Source organism: Chiloscyllium plagiosum, unplaced genomic scaffold (assembly GCF_037043375.1).
Source record: "Chiloscyllium plagiosum isolate Xiang-an unplaced genomic scaffold, Cpla_swu_hap1 HiC_scaffold_23, whole genome shotgun sequence".
Classification (NCBI taxonomy): Eukaryota; Metazoa; Chordata; class Chondrichthyes; order Orectolobiformes; family Hemiscylliidae; genus Chiloscyllium; species Chiloscyllium plagiosum.
In genome coordinates, this window is record NW_028270161.1 from 8,759,717 (window position 1) to 8,774,555 (window position 14,839).

The 14,839-nt window shown below is 39.9% G+C and overlaps 1 protein-coding gene across 1 annotated transcript in view; it reads left to right on the plus strand.

The window, feature by feature from the left end:
- Positions 1 to 1,232: 1,232 nt before the first annotated feature.
- The window catches only part of itih2 (inter-alpha-trypsin inhibitor heavy chain 2), a 61,123-nt gene continuing 47,516 nt past the window's right edge, over positions 1,233 to 14,839 (plus strand). Inside the window, exons 1-6 of the mRNA XM_087999355.1 lie at positions 1,233 to 1,442; positions 2,365 to 2,442; positions 5,901 to 5,933; positions 8,212 to 8,384; positions 10,255 to 10,359; positions 10,578 to 10,740. Coding sequence (XP_087855481.1) covers positions 1,353 to 1,442; positions 2,365 to 2,442; positions 5,901 to 5,933; positions 8,212 to 8,384; positions 10,255 to 10,359; positions 10,578 to 10,740 — 642 coding nt within the window. The 5' untranslated portion in view covers positions 1,233 to 1,352. The remainder of the gene's footprint in view (positions 1,443 to 2,364; positions 2,443 to 5,900; positions 5,934 to 8,211; positions 8,385 to 10,254; positions 10,360 to 10,577; positions 10,741 to 14,839) is intronic.

Sequence of the window (14,839 nt, forward strand, 5' to 3'; positions counted from 1 at the left end):
ACAATGTCTAACTGGTCAATGGAAGTTGTACTTGATTGTTATCATGCAATGAACTCCATCTTGTTTAAAGACAACAGTCTCCTCTCATTAAGATTCACTAGTGGCTTTCCTCTACCATTGTAAACCAAGCAGACTCTTAAACCCAGTCAAGGAAAGAGGACGATAACAGCAATGCATCCCAAACCACAAGCTGGTAGTAGGTGGCATTCTAACAGAATAAATTCCTTTACTCTTCAAAAAGGTGGTGTTCTTCAGTGACATTACATAGAAGGTATTGGCCTATGCTAAGAAATGGTCAGATTAATAAATGTGCATGACTTGGAGTAATGGTTTCACACAAAGTTGCTGCTGTAATACTTCTCGGTGGTAGAAATGGCATTGCTGCGAGACACTGTCAAAGTAAGTTTTTAATGTGTGTTTGGAAATCGAGGAAATTTGACCACAACCTGCTTCTAGCAGCTGCCAACTCTTGGTGATAACTGGAAATTGGCAATAATCCAATTTGAGGACAATTTACTCCTCAAATAAATTTAATATTGATTCAAGTCCTGGAAAAAAAATTGCAAACAGGTATTGTTAAATACAAAGTGCAAACGTTTATCTCTAAAAGGACTTGCCATCAATCAAATTCTCCCACAAGGAGGCAATGGTAAGGCATCAGTAGAATGACTGAAAATCATAACATCTTTCTTTCTGAGGGAAACAGAATGGAACTAAATGAACTGTTGTCATCTAACACTTTTCTTCAAAATCTGTGCATCATGGAGTCTGCATTTAAACTGGACAGCTAATTTTCCAGATTAAAGAAGCAAGTAAATTTTTTAATAAAATGGAACTTGCCATTGGGCACATGTATAATTGGCGATCAACCAAGATGCAAAAGGTCCTTGAACCTTCCATTGAACATCTATAAACAAGAACGAGTTGCTTATGCTCCACCTGGCTGCATTCTTTATTAATTACTTGACATGCAACGTTATTGTTAACATTTGTACAGTAGGCTTTCCTCATTGATTGAGGTCATTTTAAGTTATTGTTTGAATTTCCCTGTTCCTTACTAAGTATCATAATGAAGAACCTTCAAAGCAAAGGAGAAAAAAAAATCAATCAGGTTTCAAACGGTTATCATCCAAAAGTACAGAGAGCATTGCCTTGTTTGCACAACCTTTATAGCTGTTTGCAGGTTTGGTAACATACTCAGTAATTATTGACCATAGCTCAGGGTAAAGTTTTAGTGAACTCAAGAAGGGAACTGCAAATGCAACTTTGCCTGTTGTTTCACCTGAATTTATAAGTGAGTCACCAGCAGTCTGTCTGGTGTTGGCAGCATCAGTGTGGGAACATCAGACAGCATGAAACTCCTCATTCTCTGTGCCTGGCTCTTTCTCGTGCCCGAAATACAAAGTCTTGAAATAATTGCAGGTGACTTTTCGGATGTGTCTGTAAGTGCCGATTGAAAATTTTGCACTTTATGTGTCTTATGTGCATTTTAAAAATGAATAATCAACATTGTGGATTAAATATTGCAAAGTAAACATCTGTCATAAAGATTCCAAGGTCTTGCTGTGATCTGACAAACTTTACAGAGCAATGATCAGTCTCTGAAGAAGTGATGTAGAAGAACCATCTCAGACTCGAAACATTAAATCTGTTTCTCTCTTTTTCCACAGTTGCTGACAGCCTTACTGAGCTTCTCCAGCATTTTATCTTATTTTAAAAACTTAGACTCATTTTTTAAAACGTGATCTTTTTTAATCATTCATGGGATGTGGGTGCTACAAGCAAGACTGACATTAACTGGCCTGATTGGCCTGGTGAAGATGATAAGTCTTCTTGAATACAACTGACTGGCTTGCTAGACCATTTTTGAGTCAACTGGCTTGCTGTGGATCTGGAGACTCAGGCCAGACCAGGCAAGAAGTGCAGAGTTTATTCCCTGAAAGAGGATATATATGATGATTCAGTAGTTTCATGAACTCTGAGCCTAGTTTTTCAGTTTTCGTTTTATTTATTAATTAAATTTATGTTCCCCTGCTTAGCTTTGAACAGATGTCACCACATCATTAGTTCTGGTTTCTAGATCGCTAACTCAGTAATGTAATCACTAAGCTACTGTTCCCTGTAGTTTGCAAGATTGGAACAAAACAATGAAATAAATATGTTATTGGGTAGTGTGGCATTTTTGATTACTTGGGATTTTGGTTGTGAACATGGCTCCAGTATTTGTATTTTATCAGTTATTTTTAAACATGTCTTTGCATTGGGGATGTTTAATAAAATGCATATGTGTTACTAAAACCTGTTCTTAATTTGTAAAAATCTGTGTTCTTGCTTGACCTCAATAAAAGCTTCTCTCTATATCAGCCCGTAGGAACTCCTGGATCTGACAAGATTGTGGATAGTCCTTCTGTAAATATAAACAAATATGAAAGACGCCAAAAGGTAAGGTTCAGTCCATTGAATCTGACAGCAATGTACTTCAGTAGTATTCTAAATGAGAATTGACTATCTGAATTGATATGTGTGCTAATCACTAAGGGTGTTGAAAAAAACATTTTGTTCATCTCAAAGATGTTGGTGAACTCTCTGGGATAAGAATAGATAATAATAATTCTGTACACAGTTGATTAGGAAACATTATAAAGCTTTCAAAAAGAATATAATTACAATGTTGTTACAGACCGGAAGCAGAGAAATCATTTGGCCTAGGCAATCACTAAGAATATTAAAAAGTATAATAACATTTCTTTCCAAGACAGTTTATTAGTTTGTGTTTAATGGGTGTCATGTGCCTTTTCAATTATTTTGATCATTTTCTTCTTGGTCCGCTCAAACTGCTGGCTCTTAAGAAAGAAAGAACTTGCAATGATACAACAGCCTTTGCAGCATCAGGATACTCCAAAGCACTTTCCAGCCATTGAGATACTACCAAAGTGAAGTCACTGCTGTAATGTAGGAAAACACAGCAAGCTCCTGCAAACAGTAGTGAGTTACTGACTCTTCTTAGTGATGTAGTTAAAAGGTAAATAATGACAGCACATTAAGATGGGCTCCCCTGTTTTTCAGTGACTGCTGCAGCTGAGCCAAGGCTGATGAGATAGTTTCATGGGCACCATTGCTGACATTAGCTTTTAAATTCTGCATTTATTTAATTAATCGTTTTTAAATTCTGCAGTTGTCAATTTGGGTTGGAGCACATTTCTTCATCATCATTAGTCTGATCATGATAATCATTACGCCCCTGTTTTATTGACTCTGCTGTTCTCCACTTGACACATCAAAAGTGGAAGTCTTTCTTTCCGTTAGAAGATTGTTTTATAATTTATTTATTCGTGAAAGGGGTGGAGATCTGAATTTTAAGCTGTTCTTTTACCTTCTGAATGTTTACGAGTGTTACAATTCCAGTAATGTGAGTTATGAGATGTTAATAATTGTTTTGTCTTGACCCAGTTCCTGGCAAATTTACTTACAGGTAAATATTAATTAGCTCTATTATTGCTATTTTTTCCAAAATGATTGATCTTACCAAAAGGTAAATTATTAAAAATGGACCAATGTTCTCATAAGTATGGCATAGATACAAATGGAATTACGAAATCAGGCACATTGTTAGTTCTTTTTCTTTACGTTTATCTATAACCTGGGACTGAGTATTTGATGAGGGTAATGGGTCTCAAATATGAAAGGGAACTTTATTATTCAATACTAACAGTCTTTTATTTATGAACACAGAAAGTTCTTATATCGCTTTCCTTGTTAACTTGCTAAAGCCAGTATCAGGAATATGAATTAAGTAATGTTAAACAGAAGCAGTATCTTAAAAGGATATAAAGACTCACAATTTTGCTTTGATGGGTAGGAACCATGTGAAGAAAATTTATTTCTCATTGCAAAGAAAATGTCAGTTTTGATTTGCTGATAATATGAACAAACTGTGTCCAGTTAATTCTGTTTGATGGAAAACAGTATGTGAATGCTGAGCTTTATGGAATTCCAAAAAAGGAAAAGGAAAAGTTCTGTGGGACATTGTTACTTTTTTTCCTTTTCCGTGTGCATTCAATACTTTTGGAGCTTTGTGCTCAGTCAAGCTATTAGTTAGCTGATGTGACCTATCAAACATATGCAAGGCTGATGGAGAGATACAGAAGGGGAAAAATAGGTCAAAAGCGAATATTAAATTTGCTTTTAACAGAGGTGAGCTAGAATACACTGTATCTCAGAGATAAGGAAGTGACTTGGAATTCGAAAGTAGATGAAATTAAAGTCTCCTCTTTTGCCTGTTAAAGAGTTTGATTGAATTAAGTTGACAGAATTTTCGATACAAGGATGTGCTGTCCAAAACAGCTTAAGTCAACATCGCTCCAAAGAAACAAGCCAAATCTTGTTTTATTGGGACATGATATTATGTCTAAGCCAACATCAAGTGGAAGATGGTGACGGGGTGCTAATAACACTGGGACATAAATCCAGAGGCTCAGAATAATGCTTTGGGGCCTTGGGTTCTAATCCTATCAAGGCAGAATTTAAACTTACTTATTAAAAACAAATCTGGACCGTAAGGCTAATCCTAATAAAGGTGACCATTCAACAGTTGTAAAAACCCACCTGGTTCACTCATGATCTTTAAGGAAGAAAATCTAACATCCTTACCTGGTCTGACCTATGTGTGACTCCACACCACACAGCAATGTGGTTACCTCTTAACTGCCTTAACACACCACTCAATTCAGGTTTGATTAGGGATGATCAACATATGCTGGCATTGTCAGCAACACTCGCAAGATAAAACAACAAACTGAAGATTTGAAACAAAAACAATAATTGTTGGAGAAACTTAACTGGTCTAGCAACATCTGCAGAGAGAAAGGAGGGTCAACATTTCAAGCCCGGTCACTGTCTGTTCTGAAGAAGGGTCACTGAACTCACAACGTTAACTCTTCTTTCTGTCCAGGGATGTTGCCAGACCTCCTGAGTTTTTCCAGCAATTTCAGATTTTGTTTCAGATCTTCAGCATTTGCACTTCTTTATCTTACTTTGCTGATGTCATATTGGTAAACAGTCTGGGAAGTGATACATGTCAAGCCACCTGTTATGACACAGACAGGTACAAGTAAATGAAATGAGAGACACACTAGAGTACTTCAGAAAAGGAATGTTCACCAATTCACAATGGTCAAGACTGTTAAAGACACCCTCTAGCTATGCCTGAATTCATGTTTCAACTTTGAATCAAGATCCCAATGCACCACGATCATCACCTTTTAATCACTAGAACCGAATTAACAATATTAGAGAAATGTTATTGAACCTTGCTGACTTTGAGTGTTAATTTGTAATGAGGAGAAAGTGAGGACAGCAGATGCTGGAGATCAGAGTCAAAAGGGTGGTGCTGGAAAAGAACAGCAGGTCAGGCAGCATCCGAGGAGCAGGAGAATCGATGTTTTGGGCATCAGCCCTTCATTGGGAATGAGGCTCGTGGGTCAGGGCTGAGTGATAACTGCGAGGGGGTGGCATTGGGGGGAGGTAGCTGGGAAAATGAAAGGTGGATAAAGGTGAGGGAGAAGGTGATAGGTCAGAGGGGGCAATGATGGGTGAGTCCGGAGGACAGTGCCAAGTTGGAGGCTTGGGACTGGGATAGTGTGTGGGGGGAGGGGAAATGAGGAAGCTGTTGATAATGAACCTTTTTTTTGAACGGCTAATACTTGTGTTAAAATAATTATGTTTCCCACTTGTGGGACATAGGTGTGACTGACTGGCTAGCATTTTATTGCCCATCCTTAGTTGCCCGCAAGAAAATGGTGGTGACGTTTCATTTTGACACTGTACTGTTTTATAATGGGATAAACGAGTAACATTTTCTGAACATGAAGAAAATATTGTTTTACTGTTTTATTTTACAGAGAAGTGATGACAACAGCAAGGAGGAGGAGGAGGTAGGCTCACTCTATCTCATTATTCTGTAGTGTTTGAAGTTCCTGATCAGTTTAACCATTGTTCATCTACTGATCACGATGTTTGCAAGACCAGTAGGTTATTGACATCTTTCCTCTTACAGGCACTTCACTTTTGTAAATAATTGATATGCACAAATTTGCTTGTCTGTCCTCTATCACTGATAGTAGTCCTTTATTGAAAAGTTGGTCAGGCCATTGAATAAATTGAACTAGCTCCTTGAGATGGTATTCCCTTCAATAAGGATAATTGATTGTTTCCTGCCTCATGTCTTTTTGAGAGATCGGAAGATAGACAGAAAAGTAAATGAATGAACAGATGGGTGATTACATCTGGCAGAAATCTAGCACATAAAGAATAAATAAAAAAGTAAGTGTTGGAACAGGTCTGGCAGCTTCTTTGGAGAGAGAAAAACAGAATCTTCTCAAATACAATATGACTCTCTCAAGGAATATGTTGACAATTAAAATCACCCACTTTACTTACTCACCAGAGAATAAATTAGAACTGACGTTTTCATATTTATCTCGCTGATATCAAAACCAACTGGTCTCAATCACATGACTGGGACCTGACTACAATTTTTATTAGGTCATCCCATTGGTTGAATATTTGAGCTAGATGAGGCACCAAAGGGGTCTTTTAAAAATGTTTAAGTTCTCTGGAGGCACCAGGAAGAACAGGAGAGCTCTGCCAGGAGCCTCTGGGGAAGTCGGAGTCTCAGCTTTCATGGTTTCCTCACACATCATCCCGCCTTCAATCGCCAGAGAGCATGGAGTGAGCCTGCACCCAATTCTTCCACTTCCCCAACAGGCACAACATCTGGCACTGCTTACCACTAACCCTCCACCTGGAATGTTGGGAAGTAGGGCTTGGAATGTAAATCAGGTGGTGTTGTTAGAATAGATTTAGCCTCATTCTGGCACAAGCTGGAATTTGTGATGAAGCTGCTCCTTTAACAAGGTTACACTATCCTTGGCTTTTTTTCAGAGAGGTAGTAAAAGACACAGACTCCGAAAAGTCTGGCCTTGGATGGGTTTTAGGGCCAACCTGATTATAACTAACAAATACTGCCTCAGTAAAAAGGCTTTCAAGTTTAAATAAAAACACTGGTACAATGAAAGGGGAATAGCCAGTTCTTCCAGCTCAGCTTTTCTCTGGTTTGGTTATTCAGTGAAAGCAGGGGAAAGTGAGGACTGCAGAGGCTGGAAATCAGAGTCAAAAAGTGTGGCGCTGGAAAAGCACAGCCGATCGGGGAGCATCCGAGGAGCAGGACAGTCGACGTGTTGGGCAGGACTTGAAAGGCTTATGCCCGAATCATGACCCTCCTTATGCTCAGATGCTGCCTGACCTGCTGTGCTTTTCCATCACCACACTAATCACTGAAAGCAGTCAGCCAGTCAGTGAAGTTGCTAATCCAAGAAACAGCTACATGAAAGAACCAGCTCTCTCTGACATCTCTCCTGTAAAACCCTGTGTTTCATTTTACCTTTTGTGCCAAAGGGTGTTAAGGGGCATTGTTGCGAGTATTTGGAATAGCATCATTAAGTTGAGATGCTCTGTTGGGTTTTCGGAAAGATTAAGTTATTCTGCATTCTGTTCTCTTTTGTTTGTGTTTCATTCAGTAATCTTGTAAATAAATCCTGTCTTGTTTAAGACTAAGTGGTTCGACCACTGCATCCCTCCTGGTAAATCTACGTTACATCTGCTTAACACAACTGGCAAAGTCTGGGCTACTTTCTTGAAATGTTTTAAGGGGGTTTAGCCTGATCCATAACAACATTAACTTTGCTAATGCAAACTACCATGAAAATTCATCAAAATTTATAATATCTATTAATCAACCTCTGAGGACAAAGTCCAAGTGTAGGCCAAATTGTTGAAAATTTCTTGCGTTTGCCAATAGCAACAAGTCTATGCCAAATAAATTTGGAAAACTTTAGCCTATAAGGTACAAGTCCATAATAGTAAATGCCCACATTTTGGGATGTGCTGTTAATCCTCATTCAGAAAGTATCTATGGATCCTAGGAAGAATTAACATTTCTTAAGCGATGTAGACAATGCCCCTTTGAAGTTAAAATAATCAGAACTGGCCAGGGAACTGAAAGTGTCTTCTCTGTGCTGTTCCAAACCTTGAGCATCAAGTCTGCAGAAAGAGGGAGAGCAAGCATTTATTTTAATTTTAGTAAATTACAAGCAAGGTCCTGAGTTTCAAAATAACCAATGTTTTTGCTAAAACCTTTGTTGTGTCAAACAGGATCACATTGATGAACACATCACCATTCACAGCTATAAAGTTAAATCCATTATCACCTCGCGCTTTGCTGAAACAGTCTTCAGCACGAAGGTAGTGAATAAGGATTTGAGTCCACAGAATGTGGTGTTCAACGTAGAGATTCCCAAGGGAGCCTACATCTCAAATTTCACAATGTGAGTTCTGAAAGCAAGTAAAACTGTTCCTTCTAACAGCTCCTGATGGTTACTTTTGTAAACAGGGAAAGTGCACAGAATGTTCAGCAGAGCCTCTGTGTCAGGGTGAGTTCCTTTCCTCACAGTTTCTCTTTCAGATATTGGTCTTGCCAATCCTTGCCAATGATTTGTATCATTGTAAGCAAGGAGTGCTCTGGCCAAATACAGTATATCACTTCTACTGCTACCTCAGCTGGAATCTCCACCTTGATAATCAAATGTGGGATCCACGATTAATGTGGATTAATATGGCGCTATATGGTACTTGTATGGACACAACCATTGGGGAGGCTGATAGAATCACCTATGCATTTCCATGGGAGCAAGTTTAATCTGCTCCATCATCAAATGGCCATGGTTGTGATGTTGCCAAAGAGTGATAGCCAGTGGTCAGGTGTGTTGGTATGTGGTCAAGCAGAAGTTCTTGTTGAAAATCAGCAGGCTGAGCCAGCAGACAGGACAGATCAGGGGCTTGGGAGCACAGAATCCCCAGCAGAAACATAGTTAGGTTACACGAGGGTGAAAGGTTAGAGTGGGTGACAGGTGTGGACAGGTTGAGGCGGTCAATGTCACAGTGGCAGTTGGAGATGAGGAGGTTGAGGGCATAGTGAGGGCACACACAGGGCCTTCCAGGAGTCTGCTACCTTTCTCGGAGTACTATATCTCTATCGGACCTCAACAAAAATGAAAGAAAATCAAATGTTGGCCATTGTGGAACAACTTTATGAAGTGGCTGTGTTTAGAGGTTAGGGTATGGGCTGAACACAGTGACCTAACCAACTTTATGCAGCCAGGGCTCTTGGAAATTTGGAAAAGAAAATTGTATGCAATGACAACAAGGTGATTAATTTACTGTGAGCCCATTTATCACTGACAATGACGAAATGTAAACCACCCCTCCAGCCCACCATCCCAAATTGGCTATTCATTCTATTTCATCTTATACTGCAATTGTAAAGCATTAAATGTTAAGTTAAACAAAAGTTTTCATATTGTGACATTTTTTAAACAAACTCTTCTCACTAATGAAACAAGAACTGAAATTGCTGGAAAAGCTCAGCAGGACTGGCAGCATCTGTGGAGAGAAATCAGTTAACCTTCTGGGTCAAGTGATCCTTCCTCAGAAGTCTGATTTCTCCACAGATGCTGCTAGTCCTGCTGAGCTTTTCCAGCAATTTCTGTTTTTGTTTCTGATTTACAACATCCGGGGTTTTTTCAGTTTCTTCTCACTAATGACCATTTTACCAAAAAGTAGGCAATTTGGTGAAGATTTTGGACTTTGGTATAGTTTTGTGTGTATTGGCTCATGTGAATCATCTTTGGGTTGTTGACTTGTATTTCACTGCTCAGTAAATCCCCAATTTCTAAATTACATGCAATGCTAGTTGATTAACAGAAGTGTACTTTTAAGAGAAAAATTAGAACAAAAATTATTTCCAAAATGAATGAAGTCTGGAGACAGAAGTGTTGCTTCAAAGGATAATCGTACTTCTTGGGCAAATTGACTAACGTGTTTCTTACGTGACAACACTTCAAAGGTCTTCGTTGGTTGTAAACAGTTCAGAAACATACTGTGGTCATGAAACATGTTTTAGATACAAGACTTTTCTTTATGCTAAGTTCTATGGAACTTTACCTCCCAGGTTTGATCTATAGAAAGAACATGATTAACCTCCAAACTCCTGAGATTAAGAGAGGGGAGAATAGATAGGATTCAAGGTAACTATGAAAAATGAAAAATGGGAAAAGTAGGTCAGATAATAAGAAGCAAAATAAACCTGCATCATTATTTTAATGGAATTAATAAATATGCTTTCCATCTGTCACACAGGACGGTGAATGACATAACATTTGTTGGATCCGTGCATGAGACAAATGTGGCCAGAAAACTTTATGCAGAAGCATTGGCCCAAGGGAAGGCTGCTGGGATTCTTAGGTAAAGTCTCCATTGATGTTTATGCTTTTTTTAATCCCGTATTACACATTCTGTTTGTAGTCCTGGATCTCCCCTCCTCACCTGGTGGATAACTGCTCTCCAAAGCCAAACACAAGATGATTCTCTTCTTTTCCTGTGTACATAATGAGTTGGCCAGGAAAATACTACATTATCAAAAAAAGGCCCTTCAGTAATTTCTCGATGTGTTTCATATTTAGGACATCAGCTCATGAGATGGAAAGTTTTAAGGCTGAAGTAAATGTTCCTGGTGGGAGCAAAGTCAGCTTTGAACTTTACTGTCAAGAACTGTTACAACGACGACTGGGGTTTTATGAACAAACTATCATACTCCACCCAGGAAGCTTAGTGAAGCAGCTCCAGGTACATTCAATAATCTTTCTTGCTACACTGTGCACTCAATGGGTTTCACTCTGACCGGATGGCAAGTATTATCTCCAAAAGAATTGCTGCCCATTTGAATTCTTACGCTTCCTGTTGAGACCTTCCTTAAATCCCATCTCATTGGTAAAACTTTTTTTTATATTTTCCAGTACTTCTTTCTTTGGCTCTGAAATAACTCCACAAAGGCTGGTATCCCGTCAACAAGTCACCCTTTATTTACACACAGAGAGTCCTTGACACTGATTCAGCTCTCTCAGAGCCAGCTCCCAGAGTGAACAGAACCCCTAATGCTCCTGTTTATATCTGTCAGCCAGGGCTCCCTGATTGGATCAGGTTAACAGCCCTAGTCAGGGAACTCATGTTCTACACAATTTGGAGGGATATGGGCCAGGAGCAGGCAGGTGGGTATAGTATAGTTTGGGATTATGGTCAGTATGGACTGATTGGACCAAAGGGGCTATTTCTGTGCTAAATGACTCTATCATGGCTGACTTCATTATAGGGTTCATCATCTACAGAGCTCAATTTTGACTTGATGCAGGTGAGGTTTATTTAATTTGTTCTTGGAATGTGACTCGCTAGACCAGAAGCCATTGCCCACCCCTAATCACATTGCTGCAGGTCTGGTTTCACGTGTAGGCCAGACCAGTAAAAGATCCATAAAGGACATTAATAACCAGATGAGCTTTTACAACAATTGACACAGTTACCATGAGACAAGCATTATATTCCAGATTTTACTGAATTCAAATTTCACTACCTGCCATTCAAATTGATGTTCCCAGGTTTTATGGTTAGCTGGTCCAGTTAAATGCATTAAATTATGATTACAGAGGAACCTCAGTTACCCAACATTCAATTATCCGACTTTCGGATTATTCAAACAAGATTGCAAGGTCCTGATGCTCGGCTAAACTATGTTATCTGGCATTTGATTATCCGGCATTTGATTAATCAAATGAAAAACTCTCCAACTGTGATGATCAGATCATCAAAATTCCCTCTGTACACGTGTTAAAGCTGCTACAATATGTTAGATTAGATTAGAATAGATTAGATTTAGATTTGTTGTCACACGTATATAAAACTACTGTGATAAGTGTTTCTTCGTGTGGTATATAGAAAGTGTTGCCACGCTTAGGCGCCATCTTGAAGCAATGAGCATAATGTTAGCAAGGTCTCTGACTTGCCATGGCTGAATAAGTACTTCGATAGGTGTGTGAATAGGGATGGTCTGGAGGGATATGGACCAGGAGCAAGCAGGTGAAACTAGTTTATGTGGGATTATAGTCAGTACGGACTGGTTGGACTATTACTCTGCTGTATGACTCCACGGCTCTACCACTGATTGAAAACAAGTGTTGTAAATATATCAAAGTCAAATTCCAATTGTGTACACTTGTGTGGTAGGAACAAGACAGTGACCAGAATTTTTCTCAATTGGTTTGGCCCACCCTCAATTTTTGGAAGTTTCTCAGACTCAAGGAGACTCAAATGAAATACAAACTTCATGGTTAAAACAATTGATTTGAAGTCCATTGGGGTTTCCCTACGTAGGTTCACACCTTACTGCCTGTGCTTCTCATCCTTCCTGATTTTAAAGGGTCCTATGGTGATGTTGTAGTGTTCCTTTCTCTAGGCCAGAAGGTCCCCCAACATGCTAAGGAAGTATAAACATATATAAAACACTGAAACTTTTCTTCAACCTGTGAGGCAGGGAATGGGTTGAAGGGGGAAGAAATGAAGAAAACTGCAAATTCTGGAAATCTGAAACAAAAACAGAAATTGCTGCAAAATCTCAAAGTCTGGCAGCATCTGTGGAGAGAAATCAAAGTTAATGTTTTGAGTCCAGTGGCCCTTCTTCAGAACAGAATGTGTTGAAGGTGTGAGCAAGTCAAAATGGGACCACAGCAATCTAGCCCTAAGACAATGCAATGACAAGAACCCCAGACTGATCCTGGACCACCCAGTGGATCTGAAAGGATCTATTCAGCCAGTGCTGCCCAACATTGACTTAATTAGCAACTTCTATGTGACTGCAAATACTGTACTCTCCTCGTCATTGTAGTTGACATTTAGTGGCGGGTCAAACATTTCAAATTCCAAACTAATCCAGGGGGCAACAGGAGATTAATAAATAAATAAATATTACAACTCTGATAGTTCAGTGGTTTAATGTGGCACATGCTATTACACTGAGATCTTCAGAGCGGGCAGATCACAGTTTTCTCCCTAAACTGTGCTGTGTTAGCTAACAGAGACATCGTAAATGGTCTCAGCATTACTCACATAGAAAACAACCATTAGTTAAGATTCCTGCTTCTGATTTGTGCATTACTTGGATGTTGTATGTGGATATCAAGGCATGGGCTTGATGGTACTTCTGTTCAATGTGGATTTGTTCACCATCTGGAGATTTAGAACATAGAACATAGAAGAATACAGCGCAGTACAGGCCCTTTGACCCTCGATGTTGCGCCGATCCAAGCCCACCTAACCTATACTAACCCACTATCCTCCATATACCTATCCAATGCCTGCTTAAATGCCCATAAAGAGGGAGAGTCCACCACTGCTACTGGCAGGGCATTCCATGAACTTACGACTCGCTGAGTGAAGAACCTACCCCTAACTTCAGTCCTATATCTACCCCCCCTTAATTTAAAGCTATGCCCCCTTGTAATACCCGACTCCATACACGGGAAAAGGTTCACACTGTCAACCCTATCTAACCCCCTAATCATCTTGTACACCTCAATCAAGTCACCCCTAAACCTTCTTTTCTCTAATGAAAACAGCCCCAAGTGTCTCAGTCTTTCCTCATACGATCTTCCTTCCATACCAGGCAACATCCTGGTAAACCTCCTCTGCACCCGTTCCAGTGCCTCCACATCCTTCCTATAGTATGGCGACCAAAACTGCACACAATATTCCAGATGCGGCCGCACCAGAGTCTTATACAACTGCATCATGACCTCAGGACTCCGGAACTCAATTCCTCTACCAATAAAAGCCAGTACGCCATATGCCTTCCTCACTGCACTATTTACCTGGGTGGCAACTTTCAGAGATCTGTGTACATGGACACCAAGATCCCTCTGCTCATCCACACTACCAAGTATCCGACCATTAGCCCAGTACCCCATCTTTTTGTTATTCTTCCCAAAGTGAATCACCTCACACTTAGCTACATTGAATTCCATTTGCCACCTTTCTGCCCAGCTCTGCAGCTTCTCTATATCCTGCTGTAACCTGCCACATCCTTCCTCACTGTCAACAACTCCTCCGACTTTCGTATCATCCGCAAACTTGCTCACCCAACCTTCTAACCCCTCTTCCAGGTCATTTATAAAAATGACAAACAGCAATGGTCCCAAAACAGATCCTTGCGGAACACCGCTAGTGACGGCACTCCATGAAGAAACTTTGCCATCAACTACTACCCTCTGTCTTCTTCCATCCAGCCAATTCCTAATCCAAACCTCCAACTCACCCTCAATGCCATATCTCCGTATTTTCTGCAGTAGCCTACCATGGGGAACCTTATCAAACGCCTTACTAAAATCCATATATACCACATCTACCGCTTTCCCCTCATCAACCTCCTTTGTCACCTTTTCAAAGAATTCAATAAGGTTTGTGAGGCACGACTTGCCCTTCACAAAACCATGCTGACTATCCTTGATCACATTATTCCTATCCAGATGTGCATAAATCCTATCCCTTACAATTCTCTCTAAGACTTTGCCCACAACAGAAGTGAGACTCACCGGCCTATAGTTACTAGGGTTATCCCTACTCCCCTTTTTGAACAAGGGAACCACATTTGCTATCCTCCAGTCTTCTGGCACTACTCCTGTAGACAAAGAGGACATAAAAATCAAGGCCAATGGCTCTGCAATCTCCTCCCTTGCTTCCCAGAGAATCCTAGGATAAATGCCATCAGGCCCAGGGGACTTATCTATTTTCACCTTTTCCAGGATTTCCAACACCTCTTCTCTACATACCTCAAAGCCATCCATTCTACTTATTTGTGACTCAGTATTCACATCGACGACAATGCCCTGTTCCTGAGTAA